We start from the raw sequence: 25681 nt of genomic DNA on the forward strand, positions 1-25681 counted from the left end.
TTAAAAGTTCCGAATGGCAAGTGCCGCTTGCCCTTTAACAGCACAAGAAAGAGACCTATCTTGTCACAAAGATTAATACAATTGCGTACTCTTCCATGATGGAAAAAAGTCGTTAGAAGATCCTCTCTACTCGAACCCCAGAGTAAACGGCCATCGACAGATAGAAATCCTGACATCCAACAACTGTGTACGATAACAAATATTCATGATGACTGTTCAATTAATTATAGACTAACTTAACTGAGAAACGGTTTACATCATTCTACGTAAAGATAGCGAAAAATCTGTTTTTGATTTGTGTCGTACAATCGAACGGACAAAAGCGTCAAAAAATGCGAAAAGATTTCTGAATACTTTTTCGTCACTACATCATTCTCGTAAATTTAACGCAATATTCCGTCTAATTTGTTCAATTTATAACTTCTTCGAAAAAAAGATTAGTTGCAGTTAGTTTTAGCAACTAAAAATTTATGGATGGTAGCTAAATTCTAGCTATATATTATACAATTGAAATTTAGCTACCCTTGCTGAGGCAATTTAAAATCTTTTTTATATTTACTTTTTATATTATTATCTTGTTACTGAAATATGCTTTTTCTCCTGTCTTGCACATCGTTTTGCACCAAGAGCAGACTTGACTTTATTGATTCTTGTTAAAGATTTCGTATTAAAAGAAGAAGAAAAAGAAGGGTAGATGTCTCTGCAGAAAAGATTGATTCGACAATCCTTTAGGTTTAGCAAACTTGAACTCAGCACTGTGGACACTTACATACAGATACACATTTCACTCACACACAAACATATGTTACTGTTTTTTTACTTTCTATTTTACACAAATCAATTTTATTACTCAACACCCAATTATATTAATTAACTCTCGCCGAATTGATTCATGTTACGTGAACAGTGTGCTGTCTCTTATCTTTAAACAACTTCGAAAAGTTTAATTCGGTCTTAATTTTTGTGAAATTTAAAGAAACGTCAGTTTAATGTGTACATACCTGTTTAAATTCCTTCCGGAAATTGTCATTGAGCCAGGCATACAGGAATGGATTGTAGCAGGTGCTGCTCATTGCGATGCAATGCGATATGAAGAAGTAGAACCGAAAGTAGGGCCAGACGTAGTAAACATCTGTATAGAAGTCAGCAATAATGAGGGCGATGTTCAGCGGCAACCAGCATACACCGAATACCGAGACCATGGCGATCAACATTCGGTTTGTCCGGCGCTTTCTCTCGCGATCCTCTTCCTCACGCTTGCTGGACTTGCTACCGGGTTTAGCGCGCGCCCGGTCGTTCAATTTGATTGACACACATATGTAGCAAAAAGCAATCACGAAAAACGGCACGACAAACTGCAGTATCGAAGTCAGCGAACTGAATATCTTGCGAAATGACTCGCTAGGCCAATTCTCCGCGCACCAGAAGGTATGCTTTTCCTGCACTATATGCATGTAGAGGCCGAACGGCAAGGTAATCAGTGACGCGATCAACCAAATGCCCATGATGATCACTAGGCACATCTTGATCTTCATACGCGCTTGGAACGGATAGATGATTACTAAAAACCGGTCGACTGCTATGCTTGTCAGTGTGAGCGTGCTGATATACACACTTACGGCCTGACTGTAGGGTACCAAATGGCAGAGAGTTTTACCGAAAACCCAACCGCCTAGGAAAGTGTACAGAGGTGTAAAGGGTACAGCCAACAAGCACAGCAGCATGTCACTGAGCGCGAGATTCGCAATGAAGAGATTGGTAACGGTGTGCATACGATGGTTTCGCCCGACGACAAAGATCACCAACACGTTACCGAATAGTCCCAGTATGAAGATAATACTGTAGATCACGTAGAACACTATCTGCACCATCAGATTCGACATCATGTCCTCCGACAGGTTATTAGCTGCAGTTGTGTTGTGGGTATCCATTATGTTGCTTTCCTTCGAAAAAAGAAAGAGAACTTTCTACTCTCCCTGGTCGCCTCTACCTCGTCGGTAATGCGATTCGGGGAATTATCCGGAAGAAATTCCGAAGCGAAGTATTCGCCAGCAGCGTCGATCCATGGGCCGTGAATTAAAGGATCAGTCCACTCTGAAAGTTTGAAAAAATCGATTTTCGATTTTTTTGTATTTTCTTAAAGTTTCAAATCTTAAGAAGAGATTTTAAGCGAAGCCTGATGTCGGAAATTGGCCAAGGTATATAAAATCATATGGAAGCGGGTTGGATTACCATGCGAATGCGTCACGAGTCCTAACCGAGAACCACACTTGTCTGGACGTCTTTTGCGTTTTCGCACGCATTTCAACGTCATCTATTTAGAAGAATCGAGAAACATACTTGTCTGAACGTCTTTGCATATTCGCACGCATTTCGACATTATTTATCTATTTAGAAGACTCGAGAAACACATTAATCTGATTGTCTATTGTATTTTCACACGCATTTCGACGAAAATCTATTTAATAGTGTTTGAAATTTCTGATGCAGGAACTAAATTTCGATTGAATAATGAATATACGACATATCATTCTTGTAATCTCGCAAGATCAATTTGTCTCTTACTTTCTTTTCTCAAGAAAATGCACGCAGAAGCTCTTGAAGGATATGCAAAAGCTTTAGGATCTACTACTGCGATTTAAGAAATGAAGAAACATGTACGGTAAAATATAAATACTGACTTTACACACAAACGTACGCATGCACACATGCATATACAAAAGAAAACGAATGTAAAGATGCAACGCTTTATGCACGTGAATTTTATTCAGAAACATACGTTTCTGTCATGCTTGTTCTCTCTCGCGAGATGCTCGATGTGTCGGTTCGAATTTATTTCTTTCGTCTTTTTGGGCAACTTTATATTAATGTAAGTACACTTTATATGTTAATACGTGCGAGATCGATTTCGGCCACCTGTTGAACAATCAGCGGGATTTAAGGATAAAATTTAAAGTCTTAGAGTAACTGTTTGTCGATTGATTGCGACACTAACTGAAACAATTATGAACTTGTTGAATAAGTCAAATGTTAAAGGCCGATTAAAAAACAAAAAGGTTATTCTGTGTCAAGATAATGCATTCTATTACGCATTATTTTATAAGGAATACCAATTTGAGCTAACAGTTTCATTATTACAAACAAGAAAATAATCTCACTTACTAGGATTCAAACCCAGTAAAAAAATTTTTATATAAGAAAATACATAAATTTATAATTATATACAAATTATATAAGTATATGTATATATTTTGTATATAATTATGTATGTTTTTTTTGTAAATTTCTGTTTAGTATAAAAAAATATCAGTCATACTGAAAAGACAAAAAATTAAAAGGATAATTTTTGCATTGTTTCTTTTACAAAAAATTAAGTATGAAAAAATAAAAAAAAGAAGAAATTACCTATATATAATCATACATATTTATAATTCGAAGAGTTTATGATTATACATGGGAAATTTTTTCTTTATAAAAAAATTATCTTTTTTCATAAAATCATTTTATTTTTTTATTGCAAACCACCACCGCTTTTAGAAATCTGTCATCCGATTTTGCCACAGCGCAGGAACTTTGCAGAGAAATTGCACCATAGAGCTTTCAATGTTTATTTAATATTTTTAATTTAAAAAATTGAAAATTATTAAAGACTTTTAACGTTAACTTTAATAATTAAAATTTTAAATATTTGTATTTTAAATATTGTATTATTACGTACGCGTGAACATATTGAAAATAACAAATCTTAACTTTAATAAATTTTATAACTCAATTTAAAAGCAATGAAATGCGACGAACAGTAGATAAATATTGATTTCTTATCTGGTTTCCAATGGTTCCGGATGCCGATCGATTGTCTCTGATATCAATATCGAAAATAAGAAATCAATATTCTTCTATTGTTCCTCGCATTCCATTGCTTTCAAACTGATTTTAAAATAATTTATTGAAGTTATGGTAAGATTTAGTATTTTTAATATGTTCACGCGTACGTAACAGTATATATAATAGTCTTAAAATATAAATGAATTTTTTGTAATAGTTAATTTTTAAAAATCTTGAATTTTCTAGATTAGATCTTGTAAAGGTGGGCTGATTACTTATTTCTCACGCCTCCTTGTTTATTAATATTAATGCTATTGTATCGAGCGTGGTAAACGCTTAGGTGACAAGAGGTTCTAATAGATAAGCGGGTTATAGTTCCAGATAAGCAGATTAGCAAAGTTTCGACGTAGTATCCTCGCAGGACCAACTGTTTGAAAGCATCGATTATGCTTGACACATATGCAAGCGTTGTAACTTTTGTCCGACGGAAGTCGTTCCGTCAGATAAGCATAAGATAAATTTACACATATTCGTAACGTATCAGTGCCATATCCGCTTAGATCCGTAATTTTCCGTCAGTGTCAGTTATAATAACTATTGTTCCTTTGTTTTTGAATCGACATGTTCACACATGTCCGGCACAATACCGTGATCTGCTAAGTTCAGTATCCGTTCAGTGACATTTGTGTTCATCGTAAACGATATTTTTACTTTTTCACGAACTTATAGCATTATTAATTTGTTATTCATTTATGTAAAATGAGTCATGTTGGAAATCACTGACATCAAACTACACGGATACGTGGAAACGGCCATTCAGTGACAAAAATATCACGGATGTCACTGACACGGTACTGAAGCTTCATCTATTTTAAGTTTGATTTTCTGTCAGTTTAAGAATAGATTAATGAATAACACTGTATTTTTGTTGATCGTTATATCGTATCGAATATTCAGTTTCTTTTTTATATCGTGAATCTTCAACGTTCAAAATTTGCTTCACGCTTTTTTCTAAATAAAAACATCAAATTAGTTTTTTCTCTTTTACATTTTCACGATAAAATTATTTTCCAAACAGAATCCACTGTTCTGAAACAATTAACATATTTTGCGATGAAACTTTTGAACAAGGTCATATCTGTCGTTCAAAGAAGACATGGGACAGCAATTAAGAGCATTATGACATTGTCTCACGGGGGAAACTACCAGCAAACTTTTGCGGTGTCGTCATTGCCGTGAAATAAACGCTTCGGAAAGTTTCAAGCGGTCAACAATACCAACCATGTTATGTTTTGTGAATCTTGGGGGGAGGGAGAAAGAGAGAGAGACAAAGAGAGACAATGGATTATTTTAAATGTTCGATAGAATCCAGCGCATTCTTCAAGATCTTTTTGTTATTTATCTTAACCTTCCATCGTCAATCTCTATTAAGCTATTATAAATTTTCATCTCTATTAAGCTCGATGCTCCCCATCATCGCAAATCAAGTATGTGGTCAAAAATTTAGTGCTATTTAAATGCTATTTTGACCGCGTTCGAGAGACGCTAATAGCGTTACAAATGCAAACGCTGCCAACATTGTTCATAAAGCCAATAGCAGTAGCCACAGAGCATTCACAGAGCTTGCAAATGTTAATATTACACCACCTCGGAAGAAATAGAGTTTGTAGTACACAATTATAATGTAGCACACTATCAATAGTGACGTCATGATCTCGTTTATTAGCACTATTATCTAGCTCCGTGAATAACCTTTAACGATAAATAGCGCTAATAGGGTCTCCCTTTAGAACACACCTTTGTCACTATAGTCCGAATTTTGTTGTTTAAATCATTTAGCGAGATGTCGCGAAAAAAATAGGAAAAGAGGAACTTGTCATTAAACGACACTCTCTAAAATCCATTATTCGATTATCAAAGAATTTGATTCTTTCGATGATTGTAGTGTAGCGATTGTGATGCGTTTGCGTTTGCTCTCTGTACCGGATCATCAGATGTCTTGGTCTCAGATTCAAATCTGATCAATTAAAAACATTTGATTTTTATTCGATTGCTACGGAAGACGTATGACAAATCATTAAGAGTATTTTATTATGAATGTTCTACTATAATATAATAATTAAGTCGTTCGAAACCGACGTTAAAATTGATAGATTCCAGTATATTCGTGTAACCACAGAAATATGCCGAAGAGTCACCACGCTTTTGATAAAAGGTTGAAGAATAATTAATGCCCGTATTATATTCATAGTCATTCCTTACATTCAAGGCCTCCTTAAATTTATCTTTAGATGCTTTTCAGCAAATAAAATAATCCATAGAAGATAAGATCTGACTAAGAATACGAGCATAAAATACCAAAATTATCCTTAGCCAACGTACTATTGAAATCTAAATTTGTTCCTAATCGTAACACGTTGAAAATTATTAATTTATCCGGAATAAGGATAATACGACTGTAATAATGGCATTTTAAGCAATGCAATAGAATTTCAACTTTCTCAGCGATCATACCAAGGCGTTTAGGAAAATGCGAACGTGACACTGGCATAGGGATAAACACCCATGATTACACAGAAAAAAAATGTAATACAGCCAATAACATATGTGATTGCGGGCTGCCAACTACATAAAATACTCAATACAATAATATTTGCTATTAATGCAAGTACAATGTTGATACTGCAATAGCATATATTATTGTATTGAGTATATTTTTAATTGGCAGCCCGCAATAACATATCTTATTGAATATATTACTTTTTTTTTCAGTGTATAGAAGATTACGTTCAAGTACGAACAAGTCAGACCGACCCAAGCTGTAAGGTAAGGAACGCTAGAGCAAGCGAGTCGAATATATCAGAAGGTGCAAAGCAACAGGTTTAGATATTCGTTTAAAGCACAGTTTAGTTGCTAATCAGGGAATCAATTGGGATGACAATTGACGACAACAAACGCGTTAGAAATATTTTTATGAATAAATTTACATTTATCTTCTACATTTAATATCTTATTCTGCAATACTTAACGATAATTTAAAATGATAATCGAATATCCTTAAAATTCTTGCCATAACTGCTACATGAAAAAAGTGTACTCCAAAAGCACTTAGTCAAATTTTATTCAAAATCCTATCTTCTCCCAATTTTTTTCCAATCTTTCGCATCCTAAAGATTTGAACAACATAACACCAATGAAAAAGAAAGCAGAGAGAAGAGAGTGCAGCGATGCACCGTGAAAAGTAATTACGTACGTTATACGTGAGAGATCGATTTCGGCCACCTGTTGAAGAGTCAGCAGGGTCGGAGATTGGACTGAAGCAATTTCTGCCGACGTGCAACGCCGGGGCAACGATGACACTTTTCTTAGGATCTACTATTTCGATCTAAGAAACGAAGAAACACACACGGTAAAATATATATGCTCATTTCACATACACACATATACACATTCACGCACGCACACACGCACACATACACACACACACACAAAAGAAAACGCAGCAAAGCAGCGTAAGATCGCGGCGCGTCATGCACGTGAGTAAAGAGGACACGTGTTTCTACCACGCTCGATCTCCTTTGCGGGATGCTCGACGCGTCCGCGTCCTCCAGCAATGAGTGACAATTCTCGCGGATCGAGGCGTCAAGAGCACGATCGAGAGATGACGATCTATAGTACTCACTCGATACTGTTATCTCGGATATCAGTATCAATGATCAATATATGAAGCGTCGCGGGACCAGCTTCCCTGACCTATGTCAGCGACGGAAGCAGACTGAGGACTGAGACGCGAGAAAATCGGTTTCGACTGCTTCGAGGGAGGATTCGCGCGCAGGCGTATGATCGCGAATGATTGTGTTGTGCATCTACCTATACACCTACACGCGGAGATATTTATGACGAGGAGTTTGACGATGTCGGTACTTAACTTTTACCCGGAAACAGTCATCTGGTGGAAGTGACATTTTTACACCCCACCGATGCGAGAAAACGAGGCTTAATCATAATGGTGTTCTTTATTTATAATCTTAAGCTATTTTTTTATTTCTTCTTACTTTTTTTAGACAGTATTAGAAGAAAAAGTGAGAGATTAGGACCCTTATTTACATTTTGTACAATAACTTTATTAATAATGAATATTTTAAATTAAGATCGTAACATTTCCATTTGCGCTATATAATATTGTTTGATTTTAGATTTAAAGTTATAAAATATCTTATGCTTAGGATGTTATTTATAAAATTGTGACACTGCACAATAGATTAAAGAGAAGCAAGGGTAGTAATGTGGCCTCTCCACTGAAATAGATTTTAAAAAGTAGTTTTGTTTAAAAAAGTTTTTTTATTTATAAAATTATATATTTAGTTAAAAATGAAGGAAAAATATATTGCAGAATATATGCAAATATATGTACGTACACAATTTTTGTAAATTGTGTACGTAATTTTTTTAGTATATAAGCTACAGTATTAAAAATTTTTAATACTCTGTATAATCAAATGTGTATAGTCGAACAAAAAACAATCAAGTGTACATATATTTATGTATACGTATATTATGTATAATACGTTTGAGTTTAAAAAATGTGAAAATATGTGTTATTTAACGCTAAAATGTATTTAACCCTACAATATTTTTTACGAACCCTTAGGCGCAATATTTTTTTTTCTATGAATGGTCGCAATGTACATCACAAATAATTTTTTCTATAATTTTCCTGTACTTTTTAAAACAATTTTTTTAAATTTATATTTGATTGATAAATTATTACATTAAATTTTATAAAACAGTAAAAAACAAATTGACAAATATTAGAATGAATTGAAAAAATGTTTGCGTTTGTTATATTGTGTGAAAACAACGACGCGCATTATAGCCTGAACACGTATCCAATAGATATTGCGCCTAACGTAGGGTTATAAAGTTTTAAAATGCTCAAAAAGGAAAATACATTATGATAAATACCGGGAATTGGATATTGGAATGGCATATAAGTGTCACTGTATAACCAGGGGGCTACTAAATGATTTTAATAAACAATCAGTAAAATTTCTTACCAATAACAGAGATATTACGCGTAGTCGTATAATATCATCTTTTCTAAGTAAATTTACGCATATAATGATCTTAAATATTTATAAATCATAGAACAATCAATAACATATAATATATAATTAATGGCTTTTAATTATGGTTTAAAAACCATCTTAGGTGATCGTTTATGCAATAAAAAACTAAGTAACTAGACATTATTTAAGTCGAACGACACGTATATTACATATGTAAATGTGGTTTTCTCTCCTTCTAATATTTCAATCCTCTCTTGCAAACATAAAAGAACGATGTATTTTTTACTAGCATTCTCTAAAATAATGTCTTTTTAAAAAGTTTTAGATTTAAAAAACTCTAATTATTCATAATTTTATTCAAATAAAACGGCAATAGATTTATTTTTTAATAACTTTTATTTTAGACTTTTACTATGTAAATATCATTATTTTATTAAGATTTGTGCTTTTTCAAATAAAAAGCCCGAATAGGTCATCGCGTATAAACTAAAAAGAATATTATTACTCAAAAGAATTCGTATAAAGTATAAAAAGAATCCTTTTTGCATCTGAAAAAGAATTAATAATATAAAACTTGTTCAACTCTTAAGATTGTTTATAGAACAGAAATGGAACAAAAAAATAATTTATTTCATAATTTAAAATTAAAAAAAAAATTTTTTTTTAGATTTACCTTGTTATCTGAAAAGATTCTTTTGTCTATGTATAAGAAACATGCACGCACGCATGCATAAAATTTCTTGAAAAAGAATCTTAAAACTGTATCTGAATAGTCTAACATGCCAAATTTGCAAAAAGATACAAAGGAACAAAAACAGTTTATTATAAGATTTTTCATAGAATTACCCGTTCTTATATTTACTGTAATTGCCATTCCGTATAAGTAAATTGTCTTTTCATTTCCCATTTGGAACGACAACAGGAAAAACGTAGACGAAAATAAAAACTCAACATTAATCTCAGCATTAATAATGATGCAACTCCATTAACAGCCAATTCAAGCTTCCAACAAAATAACATGAAAGTATAATTGTATCTTTTTGGTGCTTATTTTTGCTTTTTTTACCATCGTTTCGAGTTTTAGTAAGTCGCGGCCAAATAACCCGAGGAACAAAATATTCATTTATCCCGCATAAGAATCACTATATTTTACGATTTATGGCGATCTACTTCATACCGCATGGCGGCATCGAGAGCTATGTCAAGGCGACGCGGCGCAAAAATACTTGAAATTCCCGCGAGTCCAGGAGTGTTCTCCAGAATCTAATAAAGTCGAAATAAATATATCCTTCGTCCGGAGATCTGCGGGCATGGTTCAGTTTCGATGCGAGGAGGGAATAAAGAACGACGAATTCACGAGGACAGGAAGGAGTATTTCCATCAAGCATTTGCATCTTATGGCGGAAAAATTCTTTGACTCTCGGATATGCTCGTCCGAATGCGCGGATTCCGGCTACGAAATATGCTATTTCACATTCGGGGGCGACAAGGAAATCTCGAGGAATTCCGCATCCAATGCGAAAAAACCTTGATCGAATGTTGAGAATAAAGAAGTCGATGAGAAATCGTGTGTCGGTATTTCGTGTGAATCTGTTATTGATAATCAGGAATCCGTGGCATTTATGATGTTACATTGCAATGCCGATCGAGCGCCAATCGAAACCTCGTAGATGACCCGTTAGAGCGCAGCATGCAATGGAGCGATAAAATTATACGTCTTATCACATATTGGGTCAACTACTTGGACCTTGCGTCGATAATTAGAGATAAAGTATACTTTTAAATCATACGTATATTTACTTTTTAATTTTTTCTAAAAAAAAATAACAGCACGATATTTTCAGGATAAATAAACAAATATTGGAAATAATGTCAAAGAGAAACTTTTCTCTGATAACGTCAATAAACAGAAATATTTATATGTATGCGTAGAACTAAGAGAATTGAGAATTTTAAACATAACTGTAAAATATTGTAATATATATAATACATATAAATATATGATATATTCTTATTGCAATTCTCATGACTTTTTGCACGATATAATAATGAATAAATAATACATAAATGTATTCTCAATTCATCATATTCTTAATTGATATACAAAAAAAGATGCAGTTATTTAAACTTTTTAAAAGCAAAGATTTTTTAATATGTTCGAAATGCACATAAATGAAATTGTAATAGCAATTATGTACATTTCGTTGCGCTACAGAAGTGAAATTAAATGCTTGGTAAATAAACGGGAAGGTTTTTTCATAAAAGACTACTATTATTATAAAATACAGTAATTTATTAAGAATTAATCATTTATCGTCAGCGTACTCATCATGATAAATTAAAACTTGCAGATATTTCATCTTCCTCGCTATACACTACACATTTTGTCACATTTGTCTCGCAGTTTACAATATACAGGTCTCAATTTTATCTATTTTGCTCTATTTATATATTTATATATATATATATTATTTATATATTTATATAATTTTATTTATTTATAACAGCATGTGGCAATTCGACAACTCGCAAAACTTTACACATGCACACGTGGCCATTCGCTCTTTCGCTCCTTTTTTCTCTCCCTCTCTCTTTCTATGTATTCTTTCTATATGCCATATTTATATATATATTTATATACGCGCGCTTCTCTTTGTCATAATGTCGTATCGGGCTCCACGCCGCGATGCCATTTTACTTTTTACAATATGTCATGCATGTCATATAATTGTAAAAAGTAAAGGCCAGATAATGCGCTGGAAAAGAGACTGCGATCGACGTTTCTACACGGAATCATAGAGAAAGAGAGAGAGAGAGAAAGAGAGACGACCATTGCGTGGTTTTTTTTCTTTTTTTCTAATCGATGGTCAAGAAAAAAAACATTCCCAATAGATAGACCCAATCGACGTTCGAGTCGCGGAACATACAGCTATAAGTCGCAATTGCATATTAAACTACCTGAAGAACATCGGCGGAGAAAGAAAAGCAGTAGGGACGATATATGATTAATCATGTTAAATTAACAGTACACGTCTCGTCTACGATTAATTTGTAAGGTATGTGCGCTACTAATGCGTCGTGATATTTTTGTTGATTGGTCATAGGCAAGGCCAAGGAGCGGATCCCGGAACACGCAGAGACCCTCGGTACGACGTGATTTGATTTACGGCAATATTCCTCATATGCTATTTACATTGTATAATATAATAATGTATGATCGCGGCGTGGGTCGCCGCCGATCGGGTCGTTCCGAATATCCGCTGTTGCGCCTTCCATCAGCTTGAAAATCCTAAAACGACACGACGTTAACGGCACACATTTGTCACTTGTATGAGAAGGAATAGAACAAAATCGCCTCGAATCCGAGAAGGATCACAGATTTGTCTTCTGCACGCGCGAGAGAGACTGTTCCACTTTTACAAGATGAAAAAGATGCTTCGAGCTCAATAAATAATACGCTATCATCTGGTACATATTTTAGTCCCCTAACATATTAATTTCCCTATCAAAAATTCGATACGAAGGCACGAAACGTCTGGGAAAATGTAATCGTGACGGCGAATTTTCGTGCGGTTCTTTCGTATCACTCAGTGCGCTTCGATATTGCGGGCGTCGCGTTACGTACTTAATAATTATTATAATTTATAATTTGATTATTATAACTTAAGATCTCAATGAAAAAAAAGAACAACATGTAAATAATTGCATTCGCTAATCTGCATACACGTAACGTCTGACGTCACGTCATATCATCATCACTCGTGAAAATAAATAACAATCGCTTCCATACATACACCATAATTATAATAAACGTTCTGCTCTTCCGCACATTTAATGCTAAATGTGACCCGGTTGCTGTACAATTTCCATATTACTAAATCCAGTATTAGACACGATCGGGTATTCAGCACTAAACTTACGATGAAAATAATAGAAGCTTTGAATGCAACGCGCATGTACACACGTGTGTGCATACACTACGTTGTGTGTGTGTGTGTGTGTGTGTGTGTGTGTATTTATATGCAGAATAATCTAAGCGTTCTGATCGTCAGACAGTTTAGGACAATTATACATATAGACTTTCACTGTAATGACTGAAAAACAGAGCGTACAATAGCGCCGAATACAGCCGTCGTGTAGTCGGAGGAATTTATCAAGGAATAAGTTACGAGTTACTTTTAAGATTCAGTATTCTCAAAGACTACTAGACATTAAAGAATCTGAAGACATTCTGCTCTTCAACTAGAGACTCGAAATCTCTATATTCTTACTCTAAATCAAATTATCTTCACTATGTAATGCGCGCAAAGATTCTTGATCTATTAAAGAAAATTACCGCTTGAATCTATTCTATGGTATACACAGCATTTGAAAAGGATGAGAAGCAAGAGAGGAACATAATGTTGTTCACATCGATCACCTGTCAAGATTTAAGTAGAGTTAGGAGGAGTAAAATATTGTATAAAATGTGACTAATGTGATCCTGCTAAAATTATGCGACGGACGTTCATAGTAAAGTACAAAAGAAGCAAGTGTCACAGTGTTGTTCATTTGTACTATAAAGACATTAGAGACACACAGAGCAGCGGAAGTCCCTGCGATATATACGAAGTATTGTTTTCATTATCAAGAGATACTACAGAACTTACAAAATCCGGCAGAGTCTACTATGTAGGCAAAAGTACCTCGAGTACCTTTTAGTAGCTTCCACTGGGAACGAGTGGCCGAAGACTTGGGACCATTCTGCTTCCTTTATAACGCAAATTTAGTACTTTCCCCAGAACTTATATAACAGCTGGTGGTTAAAGTCACAGTGGATACGAAAATCTAAAAGTCTAAAAGTCGCAATAGTGCAATGCAGAAACGATTGTGCATCGTGGATGAAAGAGAAAAAGTAAAATTTGCGTTTTTTTTTTAATGACTCTAGTAAGCTATATACGAACTGTACTAACGTGAAAACGTTTACGCTATATGTTATAACGACTAAATGGATAGCGTCTCTCTAATCAATTTCTTCATGGTGTTGCCCATCGTGGTGGTCGATGGACTAGAGGTCGTGAAGGATAATTTGAAAAGATACGGCTGTATATCTGGATACGAAGTGTCGAAGATCAGATCCAGCTCAGCCTGACTCGGCACTTTTGGGATGTAATCATGCCGATTCATGACCTCGGTAATGTAGAGGATCTTCTCAGTCAGCAGATCTCCCACTTTCTCCCGACATATCTGCCGTTCGTGCTCGGTGGCCAGTTTAATGAGTTCAAGACGCACGGTCCACACTTCCCATGGTATGCACTCTGGCTGAAATGGCCAGCGGCTCTTTTTCCTCTGGAAGAATTCCAGAGATATCTGGCCGGAACCCGGGCTGTCGGTGGAGCGCAGCGCCTCCGAGAAGCCCGATATCTCGCGCTTCAGCGTCTGATCGAGGTGTATCGACGAGCAGCAAACATACGTGAAGTCAATGAAGTCGCAGTCTACATCCTGGTATCCCACAGTGCCCACCGAGTAGCTGCCCTCTTGTTTGTACTTGAATTTACCGAGGCTCCGGTGGAATAATACACTGTGGAATATACTCGCCACTGCCTCGTCCACCTGACGTCCCTCCATGCTCAATTCAAACAGTTGCGTTCTGGCGTTCATGGCGATACCTGTGGAACACATCATAGCTTTGTACCACAATTTCTGATAACACATATACTGAATGAATAATACATGAGAAATAAGAAGCAAAAAATTAAAAATTACCAACACATCTGATAAGGAATGTGTAGAAAAATGTAGTACAGAAGTAAATTATGTCAAATAAAAATATTTTGTTATTACATATTTTATAAAGCTCGTATAAGACTACACTTTGGAAATTGAGTAAATAGTACAAATAAAAAAAAACTATTCTATTAATTTAATCATTTTAATTTTAATCAATTTTGCTCTGATATATCAGTCTCCAATTCTCAATTCTCTATTTTTAACCTTCGAATGTAATAATGTATGTAAATTTTATATATAATCTTCGATATTCTATTCCTTCTATCTTAAGCATAGTTTCTGAAACACTAAATTATATGTTATTACTTAAAGGTTATTACAAAAAAGGCTCTGCCATATTAAAACCTATAATTAGGACATTTGTTTTTAGAAGTTTGGTTATAAATAATTGTCAACAAATGTGTAGATGTATACAAATTTGTTGTGTAATATTAATTAGGAGTAATCTATTTTCTTACATGTAAAATTTATTTATCAATACTGTATATTCGATACATTACTATTCTAGAATTAATGCATAGTCTGATATAGGCTTAATAAAGTTTGTTCTTTATCTGTACCTGAACTAGAATACACTTGTTGCATTCCAAATAAAGTAGATAGATATTTAAAGTTCACAAAAAATAAAATAAAAAGGTTTTAGTAGTCCAGTGTGAGAACAAAAAATAGGCATATACAAACAATCTTAAGGATAATTACATAAATCAACAAATTAGACAATGCAAAACATTTCACAAGGATAGACAAAGGATTAACAAAGAAATGATTCACGATAACCTGTTATCGAGTCGAACCAATAACAAAGAGAAAAAAAAACTAATGATAAAAAACTCACAGAGAGCATCGACACACGTGCCGAGACTCGAATTTAAAGAACAACACAATGGCAATCGGCCATCGCCGGAACTGACGGCCGATGCAAACGTGCCAGGGAGCGCGGCTGGCCTAACCTCGAATTCCCACAAAGCGAAAGAATACAACGGAACGGAAGTACACGCTGCGACATGCACATGGACGACAGTAAGCGCAGCTAGCTCCGAAGGAAGAAAATGCACGGAGATCGACGACGCGTGACGACGATCTCGATCTCGCGACCGGTAGTCGATCCTATGCTCGCGCGCTTTTTACGTAACGGCACGGCAACGAGATCGCGACAGGCCTCAGGACGAAAGAACGGTCAAGAAAGGGGGAGGAGGGGGAGGGGGCCAGAGAGGAGGATAACGCACTTGCCGTCGGAGGCGAGAACTAGCTTCGCCGCTCCTCTTCCTCGGAGGCACCCTCCCGAGATTGCTCTCGTTCCCGTGGTCGTCGTCGTCGTCCTCGCGCGATGGCGGACCTCCTAGCTAGGTTAGTTTCTCGCGCTGACTCGGTGACCCCTGCCGTCGCCGCGGGTCCCGCTACCCTCTTCCATTGAGTCCTCCGTCTTCGCGCGTCCCGTTTTTCTCTCGACGCACCACCACCACCACCACTACCGCCACCAATAATAACAACAGCTGTATGATCACCACCACCGTTGTCGTCGTCGTCGTCGTCGTCGTCGTCGCTGCTGCCGCCGCCACCGCCACTACCACTGTCGTCTTCGCCACCGTCGCCGCTGCCGACACAAGCACTGTCACCAACGTCGTCGCCGTCGTCGCCACCTCCGCCGCCGCCGCCGTCGCCGCCTCCACCGCCGTCGCCACCGCCGCCGTCGTCGTCGTCGTCGTCGTCGTCGTCGTCGTCGTCGTCGTCGTCGTCGTCGTTATCGTTGTCGACGTCGTCGCTGGTCACGTTCTTGTCACGTCCCCGTCACGTCGCGCGATTCACTCTCCGTTACTCCGACCCTCCACTCTCGTTCATCGGACACCACCTCCCATCGTCCTCTCCGACGGGGAGCCAAGCGACGCGTCGCGTCGCGTCGCGTAGCGTCGCGCCGCGCCGTGCCACGCGCTCGTCCTCAGCAGCAGCAGCAGCAGCAGCAGCACACTCTCAGCAGCGGCAGTAGGCACAGGTAGTGGCAACCCGCACCACATAGGTTTGTGGGTAAACAACAGCTGTGCTCATAGCAGACGCCATCTTGACGCCGATTCGCACTTCGACACCTGGCCCCGCGATGTCTCTTCACGCACTCCACTTCGCCTCCGGAGTCACCGGACTGAGCACCGTGCGACGTCGAGAGGAGCAGGCAGGATGGAAGACGGAAGCGAGGCACTTTCTCCTTCTCTCTGTCTCTCTCGCGAAGGAGGAGGAGGACGACGTACCGTCGTTTCGGTTAGACGGTTGTGTGCGGATCTTTCTGCTGCCTACCGCGGGGGAGACCTACCGCTAGCGCTACATCGTGAAATCGTGCGCGTATACGAACACCACAAACAGAAACAACAACAACGGCACACAGGTAGCGTGGATCGATCGACGTGTCCCCCTCGCGTCAGGGCCGAAACACACTCCGGGACTGTGATTAACTGACCGGAGCTGCCTGCGCCTGCCCGCTTTCCACTCGGTTCGGCTGCGCGCTTCGCGCTAATCTGCTCTGGCCGCTCTGACGGCTGCGCGCGACACGCGAGACGCCTCGTGGCGAGATCGGCGTCACACACGTGCGCAGTTACGAATCCCCGCGATCGGTGCAAAAGGCGCGAAATCATCAGCGCGACCTCGCTTCCCGGAAATCCCGTCGCGATGCCGTCGAAATACCGAGATGGTATATTCCGTTTCACGCACGACACGCATGATGCAAACGAGCGCGTCCGTCCTTGTTTGGCATATAGGAACAACGAGAACGAACGATGCTAGCATGCGCGCCATGCGTGAATCACCCCGATATAATCTTGCAATTTATCATAGTATAATAATTGAACTGCGCATTCGGCTCGAAAGGCGACTCAAAAATTGAAAAGAGTATAATACTTCGTATCACCATTCTATCTTCGTCTGACAACGCAGTACAGCGCTCTTCTCTTTCTATTTTTTCGACGCGTTTTGACATGGACGCAGTCTAGTTGTTACACGTCTACGGAATTTATCGCGCCTTTCGGCGTCTCTCGCCTCTCGAGACATTTGTTCCAATATCGAATATTCGAATTCGAATTGAATCCAATCACAGTGAATTCGATTTTATTCGTTTTCGAATTTGAAAGGTTCGCATTCAAATAGTTTGAGAATTTTTAATTGATTGTCTTTTTCGATTGTTTTATTTACCTAGATCTCTTGTGTGATTTATTGCATATCAATTTTCAAGCCTAATTGTTTATCAATTTTTCAAATTCTTGCGATTAATTTTCTCCTCAATTAAAAAGAATCTGCAACGTCATTAAAAATATTTCACACTTAAATTAATATGTAACATACTCTTTAAATCACAATCAGATAATCATTTACTGATTATCAATCAGTGAATTAAATACACTAATCTTTCAGTGACTATACACTAATTCTAAAGTGAAAATTACTGAAAGATAGTGAATATTCACTAATAATCACAGTTATAAATATGCTACTGTGAATCAGTGAATATCCACTGATTATGATTTAAAGAATAAATTCGCAAAAAAATAAGATTCGAATTTGATTCGCATTGAAAAAGGATTTGATTTGATTCAAATAACGTAAAAATTTCAGATTTGATTTCGAACATGCTATAATCCAAAATATAATTTTATTCCACACGAAGTACTTGATTTGCATATCTCTATATGAAAGTAAAAAAATTATCTAAAAATTGCAGAATAGTACAAATAGTACAGAAGAGGTCGTCTTAGCTATAACGCTTAAATTTTCTATTAAATAAAATTTTCTCTTTCTCATAATTGCGAAGACATTCAAGAATTCAAAGATATTTAATAGTTTTATTGCTTTACTCTATTTTTATGTATTTTATATATTTGTATGTATATTTTATATATTTTATATATTTGGACTGTTTTTCTTTATTGATAAATTTTTGGTCTTCGCATCTACAAAACGTTAATAGAAAAAATTAATATTCATTCCAATGTAAATTAATTTTGATGGGTTTAACTTACTCTTTATTTTTTTAGAGTTCTAAAAATAAAAGATCAAAGTTAACGTAAATGAAATGATGAGGTAACTCTCTTTTAGCAGATTTTAGTATACGGATTTTATTCGCATTTTTGCATAATTTCATATATTTTTCGTCGTGAAATTTACGACTATTCCTACTTTTCTAAAATCTCAAATTCTTGTTTTTATTTGTTTTCAACAATAATCTTAATAATTTAATTTATTTCGAGAGAGAGAGAGAGAGAGAGAGAAATAGAGAGAGAGAGAGAGAGAGAGAGAGAGGAAGAGAGAGAGAGCTTCTTTGATCGCTTTTATCGTTGCGAGCAGCCCCCGGTGTCCGCTCGGACATATGGCGGTCGGAAATAGTGTAATGGAAATGTTTAAGGGTAGTCAGAAAACGACGAACAGACCATCTCTCGTTTATAAATTTCCAAAATACCGTGTATGTTGTTGTAGAAAGAGACGTTAAGCGATACGTTTAGTGCCGGTCGATTTGTCGCCGTGTGGGATATATTATTTTAGTATTGGGTTTACACAAAAGGCCCTTCGCGATGTTTATTTTACTTGAACTTCTTTATCCTTCTTATCTTACCGCGGACTTCCTTTCTGCTGTTCCGGATGCCAGTCGGCGTTTTTTCCAACAAGAAATATTGATCGTACTTTTTTATAAAATCATGTACGCACAGCATATAATAATTTAAATTAGATTATAAAAAATATTTTTAATTAAAAGACTAAAAAAATATTCTTTATGATTAAGTAAGTAAATCATTGACAGCTGCATTCCTATCAACAATGGGTATTTGACTATGACTATTTAATTAATTGTATCTCTGAAACAAAACATTACAGTAGCATTAAATAAATACAAAAAGAATTCTTGAAAATCTTAGAAACATTTTTATTGGACTAGTTAACATGCTTTGGTATCAATTATAATTACAATATATGATATTGTAATAATTGAACGCATAAGACAAGGAAATAATCTCTTTGCGAATATATAATATCTTTTTACGAAAAATTTTTTATATCAAAATGCTAGGTCATTAAATTCTCAACATTTTGTTCGACGTTTTATAAAACAAGAAAAAATAATTTTGTTTTACTTACATAATTTTTGAAAGAAAATAAAATTGGACTAATAAACAGAGTTAGTTACTATGCAATTGTATATTATAATATTTTATATTATAATGACATAATTTTTGTTTAGATTATGGTGATCTTATAATCAAATTAAAACTTTGATAATATGATTGTCATATTTAGATTATAAATAATACAAAATTATTCTCAGCTCGGTTTAACCCAATTTTATTCCCATTTTAATCTATTGAAACCCCCTCCCCCTTCTAGAAATTATCTTTTATCATATAATTTTGTTCTATTAAAGCTTCTAAAAATATGCAAAATACATTACATTTCTTCGATATACATATAAAAAATACATATAGAGAGATACGAATATTTCCTTGTTGTACAATTAGAGATGCAATCGTAATTATACATATTTAAGATTAAATCAATAAATACTAGAATAAGGCACTTTGGAATAAATAAGGCGTGAATACATGACATCGCCGTCGTCGTCATGTAACCCAGTTGGTGATAGCTCTTCATAGATATCGCTCGTTGTAGTTAAGCTCTGATTCGGATTGTCAGATGTTTTTTGTTAGTAATAAGAGAGCTGTTGCTCCTGATTATGGCGCGCGGACGCGCTCTGATGACCTGAATGATGGAAGTTTTGGATATCATGAGTCGCTTGCTGTCCTCGATACTGATTACAGCTCGAAGACGTCGAGGAGGACACGTTGCAACTGTTGTTCATAAGCGTTGCTCCGTTGTTACTTTGAATAGCGAATGGCCATGACTGTAATTAAAGTAATTCTTATTGCATTACTGGCTCGAATTTAAATGCCTTAATTACAAATTAAATTGCGACACATGTTTTATAATTTTTCTTCAAATATTATAAAACTTGTTAATTACTGTAAAATATTAATTAAGCATTGATGCATAGTAGACATCTATTCATGTATTCTCATACAATTTCATATTTTTTAATTTCGACTCAAATTCAAAAACATCTACATAAAAACTTTTTCATGTTTCTAAGACACGAAAAGAACATTTTTGCAGAAGTATCTAAAAATATAGCTTAATATAGGTCAGAGAAAATAATTTTGTTATATTATTAAAATAATTACGAAAGACAGTTAAGTGTGAGTAATGCGAAAAATTTTAACATTCTTTGACAATCAGTTTGAGCGTCTTACATAATTATTTTAATGATGTAACAAAAAATTATTTTTAAATCTATATCCAGCTAAATTTTTAGATGTGTTAGCAAAAATCGTTCTTTCCGTGTAAACGTTCTTTGATCTTTGCGAGAGGAGGCTAACGGGAGACCAACTATTTCGCGGACGGAAAATGGTATGCTTCTTCAAATAACGAAACTAACTTAGAATTAATGGTGGCAAAGGGTGGGGTTTTGGAGTGATTCGATCCACCTGGACAGACATAAACAAAGTAGATGACTGCGAAGACGGCGCTCGAAGACTCCGAGTGGATCCACCTGGTCTCTGTGTTATTTTACGGAATTGTTATCAAGTCGAAAGTCTGATTGTAAGAGCGAAAAATAGTTTGGAAATAATCCACTTGGATCCCCGTTAAAATCAGATCAATTAATAATTCCATATTTGTGGACAGTATTTTACAATTATATATCAAGGAATGAATATTAATTAAGATTCTTTATGGAAAGATTTTAAAAGATATTTTACATTTTATTTTTAGATTTTTTTCCATTAAATCTATCTTTTTTATAGTAATAACTGATTAATGAATAATTAATTAATTAATTATTAAATACTAATTAATAAATATTTTTACCTGAGATTATTATAAAATTTTACAATATTACTAGGCATACGATTATTTCTATTAACGTTAATTTAAAGTTAACTAAACTCTAATTGATCCTTGCTTGTACTTTAATTACTTTTAATTTTTAAAAGGATAGACTCACCAGGGCCAGCGACAAAGATTTGGTGGTTTCAGGATGTGCTTCACCGTCATCTCGAAGCACTGCTCTCAGATGAGCTATGTATGTTGCGGCTAAGCGTAATGTGTCCAATTTACTTAATTTGCTGTCAGCGGGAATCCATGGTAAAGTTGTCTTAAGTCTGCAAAAAGCTTTGGACAAAATTCTCATTCGTGCGCGTTCTCGGGCATTAGCAGCGTTTCGCGGTGCGCGACTGTCCATGTCGTCCTTCATGTATTTTTCCTCGGAAGGATATTCCTCCAACGACGAGGTCGAAACACGCCGTTTTCGGGGCATTCTGTTGCAATCAATATACATAACAGTTATTGTTAATTATTTTTTATTTTTGAAAATTGCAAAACAAATTGTTGCAATAGGTTTTTTTAGAATTATTTAATCAAAAAGAGAAAGCTAATTCTATTATATTACACGGGAAGAACAATTTTGCCAAAGTATCTAAAAATTTAACGCGATACAGGTCTGAAAATAATTTTCCTAGATTATTAAAAGTGTAGAACACTCAAACTATGATTGCTAAAGTATCAAAATTTTTTTGCAGCTTGTTATACTCAACATTCTTTATAATTATTTTAATGATCTAACAAAATTATTCTCAGATTATTCTCAAAGCTGTATCCAGCTAAATTTGTAGATACTTCAGTAGGACGAGTCTTTCTGTGTATGTGTAAAAACTATTATTTCTCTAAAAAAAATGGAATTTATATATATTTTTTACTTGATTAAAAAAAATAATTATTGAATAGAGATGAAGTTTTTATTCTTTCTCTTTTATATATTGGAGATTTCAATCAAACTATCATAGCAAGTCTATTTTACAATGCATAATTGTTTGTTTTTTACTAAATATAAAAAACAATTAAAAATAAAAGTAATTATTTTATAAAAAAACATTAATAACAATAAATAAAGAGTTCTAGATTTAAAACTTAAAGTTTAATTATTTACATAAGCGAAAATAATACACGTATTAAACACGAAAAGTCTTCTTTTTGCGCTTTTATTTTTACAGAAGTTGAATAAATTTTTATTTAATTTATTTAAAAAAAGATCCAAAAATTTTATTTTTTTTACGTGAACTTTTAACGCATATTTTTTGCAATATTTTGCATGTTTTATGTCATAGAATTTGAATATATTTGAAAAATTCCGTAAATTGTAATCTGACATTTTGTGTTTAACGTTATACGAAATTTTAAAAAGTGATTATTTAAATACATTACTAAATAAAAATTAACTGTAGACAAAATGCAAATTATTTTTATAAATTTTGAATAATAATAATAATGCTTTATTTGCCTTTCCCTTGCGGGGTACAGGTATAAATTTTGAATAAACTATTGAAATCTGCACTTTGCACACATAACATTTTTAAAAACACAAGATTTTTATTTTTTTTTATTATTTTTTTTTTTTTCTTAACACACGTCCACAAGAAGGATTTATATTAACAAAAATTTCAAGTATAATAAAATACAAGTGACAAAGTCTGAAACAACGAGCTGCTACAAATCGCTGTTTAATTTTGTAACTCGTGATTAAATTTAATTGCATCAAAACAGCCCCGAAGATTAAAATACAAAACTACACGATATTACTTGATGTGAGAAGAATAATATAAAAATTATCTGTTTTTTTTTCAATGGGTACACTTAAATCGTAGATCATCATCATTGTCACTTGCATCCAAACAGCACAATTAATGATGTAACTTATTGCTCGGTACCTGTCAATTATTCGCAATCACGCAAATGTCAATTAACAGGGAAAGACAATAGAACACAACAGATCACGACTACGGTGTGCAACTAATTGTTAGTCAATGTTCTCGGAGCAGAAATTGAAGGATGAACCGGGAGGAGCAACAAACTGTGGAGTGGAGAAAGAGAAACAAACGGAAGATATGTTCGTTGGAGGGACCTAGAGATTTGGGACGTCCCGAAAACCAGGCGGAGCTTTCAAACATTAGTCGCTAGTCTCATTCGCTTCATCTTGCTTTCCGAGATGCTGGTCGATCCAATCCGCGGAAACGCCGCGCAGCATTCGTACCCACCTGGTACATCCTTCCTCCCTCCTCTCCCCTCTCCTCCCCCTTCTCTCGGTGAAAATGCAAAGAGGAAGAAACTAAAATTTGTATTAATATCCTACATTAGGCTCTAAATGTGATTTTGAAACTTTGAGAGATTGTCCACTTTACATAGGTGACAACCCTTTTCTTGTTTGATTGGATTCTGTAACTTTAATGTTAATACAATAATGAAAAATTATATAAATGTATATTGTCCGTGACTCTCTTTAAATATTAGCTTTCAAATAGAATCGTATATTCTTATCCATTCTATAATATATTGTGATTTATAGATATTAAAGATGTCTTTGAACATATATATCTTTAAAAAGTACATGTAGTAAGGAATATTATAGATAGAATAATCAGATTTTACCAGATACGAAAGAATTTAGTTTCTTATCGCCACATTGCATTTCAAATGTTTATTCACTAAATACAACAAAGAGAATGCTCTTTCCACATAACTATATAACATGATACTCTGTATTTGATTTGCTTCACTTGAATCCTTCATTATCTCGAGAGTATAACTATATTTAATGCTAAATTAGAGATACGTATAATTATTACAACTGTCTTCACACTGGACTCATATAGTTACGTAATTTATTGAACGTATTGGATTATATTAGCACGCAGAATTTTTCGTATACGAATAACTACAATGGAATTTCATTCGTGCGTCGGTTTCTAATATTAAACTAATATCTAACAATGACTCCGAATTATGCCCTGTAATTATATTTCTCTGGCACATCCTCATGTATTCAAACTTTTGCTTGGAGAGGAAGGGTCGCCTGATCCATAATCCGTCGCAAATCCACGTCAACTGGTAGTCATCCGTTTCGTCGAAATTAGGATTCGAAATGGATCCTGTAATACGAGGTTTGCGGTGGCCCCTGCTAATCCTACTTAGGATACTGAAGAAGGCGCTAAGTTATTGCTCGACAAATTCATGAAAGATGTTAGGCAATTCGACACCCTCCGACCTTTTTCTCGTCAACGTGTCTCGCGGAACCATTTAAAAAAGATTTGTAACAAATCGTGAATAAGAACAGTATACTTAACACCTAGTTCTAGAAACAAAAAAATATCGTAGACAGATTTAGTACCTTGTATTAATATTATATTAATTCTTTGAGATTTAGGACAGAATTCATAGTTGTAAATATTTGTCAATTTTTAATTGAGAACATAATTAATCACAGATTTATATTTCTAGATCATTATTTACATTTGAATTAATATTCCACAGATTTCTAATATTTTTCTGTTTTACAAATTTATGTACAAATCTGTCATTATTTACGATTCATAATCTGTACATATTCTCTATGATTTTTTAAGATTTCCTAGATTAATCTACAATCATTAGTTCAAATGATTGTTTGATTGTAGATAATTAAATTCATTAAGTAAGACCTTAATCATAATTAATGAGAGATATTTCATCGAAAACTTTACCATTTCATTTAATCTCAAATAATATTTCTCAAATATTATTAAAAATTAACAGTTATCTGATAATTATTAACAGTAATAATTTACATTTACCACACAAACAAGATTTAGTTAAAAGCGATACGAAAGCAAAGTAAGTACATTAAACCATACTGTGGGTGAGATATTGTATGTGTGTGTGTGTGTGTGTATTAAAATTATTACACGTAAATTAATTTAAAAAAAACAGCAATTATTATAGTTTATGTATGTGTAAAAAAAACAGGTTATATATTATAGAGAGAGATTATAGGGTTTAAAAAAGTATGAAAATAATTACAATAAGTAATGTGTTAACTTCAACAAAATGCTTACTTATATATTCAACCGTGCAAATCGATGTCATTATGTTTGCTAGACGATTCTTCCATTCGATCAGAAAACATC

At 34.9% G+C, this 25681-nt stretch overlaps 3 protein-coding genes across 8 annotated transcripts in view; all 3 read right to left on the minus strand.

Moving 5' to 3' along the window:
• LOC105837280 (prolactin-releasing peptide receptor) overlaps nt 1-7626 on the minus strand; it is a 50338-nt gene extending 42712 nt beyond the window's left edge. For 2 of the 3 annotated variants that reach the window (XR_001139137.3, XM_012681901.3), the window contains exons 1-3: nt 7508-7626; nt 7079-7210; nt 1002-2094 (exon numbers count right to left, since the gene is read on the minus strand). Coding sequence is in view for 1 of the 3 variants with exons in the window: in XM_012681901.3 (XP_012537355.1) it covers nt 1002-1931 (930 nt within the window). In the remaining 2 variants the exon portion in view is untranslated. Of the gene's footprint in view, nt 1-1001; nt 2095-7078; nt 7211-7388 lie in introns of all 3 variants that reach the window. The other variant, XR_001139138.3, reaches the window with a different exon arrangement.
• A 3540-nt stretch (nt 7627-11166) lies between these two features.
• LOC105837279 (autophagy-related protein 101) lies at nt 11167-19420 on the minus strand. 2 transcript variants are annotated; one of them, XM_036284094.1, is made up of 2 exons: nt 15894-19420; nt 11167-14542 (listed from the first exon to the last, which is right to left on the minus strand). In XM_036284094.1, the coding sequence occupies exon 2, from the start codon at nt 14532-14534 to the stop codon at nt 13878-13880; it is 657 nt and encodes a 218-aa protein (XP_036139987.1). In that variant the 5' UTR covers nt 14535-14542; nt 15894-19420; the 3' UTR covers nt 11167-13877. The 2 variants fall into 2 exon arrangements, with proteins under 2 accessions (XP_036139987.1, XP_012537354.1); XM_012681900.3 differs by having other exon boundaries at nt 15890-18523.
• Nucleotides 19421-19536: 116 nt separating this feature from the next.
• LOC105832284 (transcription factor 21) lies at nt 19537-25678 on the minus strand. Of its 3 annotated transcripts, XM_036284095.1 has the most exons (4): nt 25610-25669; nt 23450-24714; nt 21691-22003; nt 19537-20532 (listed from the first exon to the last, which is right to left on the minus strand). In XM_036284095.1, the coding sequence occupies exons 3-4, from the start codon at nt 22000-22002 to the stop codon at nt 20335-20337; spliced, it is 510 nt and encodes a 169-aa protein (XP_036139988.1). In that variant the 5' UTR covers nt 22003; nt 23450-24714; nt 25610-25669; the 3' UTR covers nt 19537-20334. The 3 variants fall into 3 exon arrangements, with proteins under 3 accessions (XP_036139988.1, XP_036139989.1, XP_028048394.1); XM_036284096.1 differs by lacking the exon at nt 23450-24714 and having other exon boundaries at nt 25610-25678; XM_028192593.2 differs by having other exon boundaries at nt 23450-25669.
• Nucleotides 25679-25681: the final 3 nt, after the last annotated feature.

Source organism: Monomorium pharaonis, chromosome 3 (genome assembly GCF_013373865.1).
Source record: "Monomorium pharaonis isolate MP-MQ-018 chromosome 3, ASM1337386v2, whole genome shotgun sequence".
Classification (NCBI taxonomy): Eukaryota; Metazoa; Arthropoda; class Insecta; order Hymenoptera; family Formicidae; genus Monomorium; species Monomorium pharaonis.

Coding starts and splice junctions, on each gene's coding strand:
- LOC105837279 (XM_036284094.1), bottom strand. CDS start 14,534: ATGAACGCCAGAACGCAACTGTTTGAATTGAGCATGGAGGGACGTCAG.
- LOC105832284 (XM_036284096.1), bottom strand. CDS start 22,002: ATGCCCCGAAAACGGCGTGTTTCGACCTCGTCGTTGGAGGAATATCCT. Junction 20,533..21,690: donor AATCTTTGTCGCTGGCCCTG/GTGAGTCTATCC, acceptor CTTTAATTACAG/TCATGGCCATTCGCTATTCA.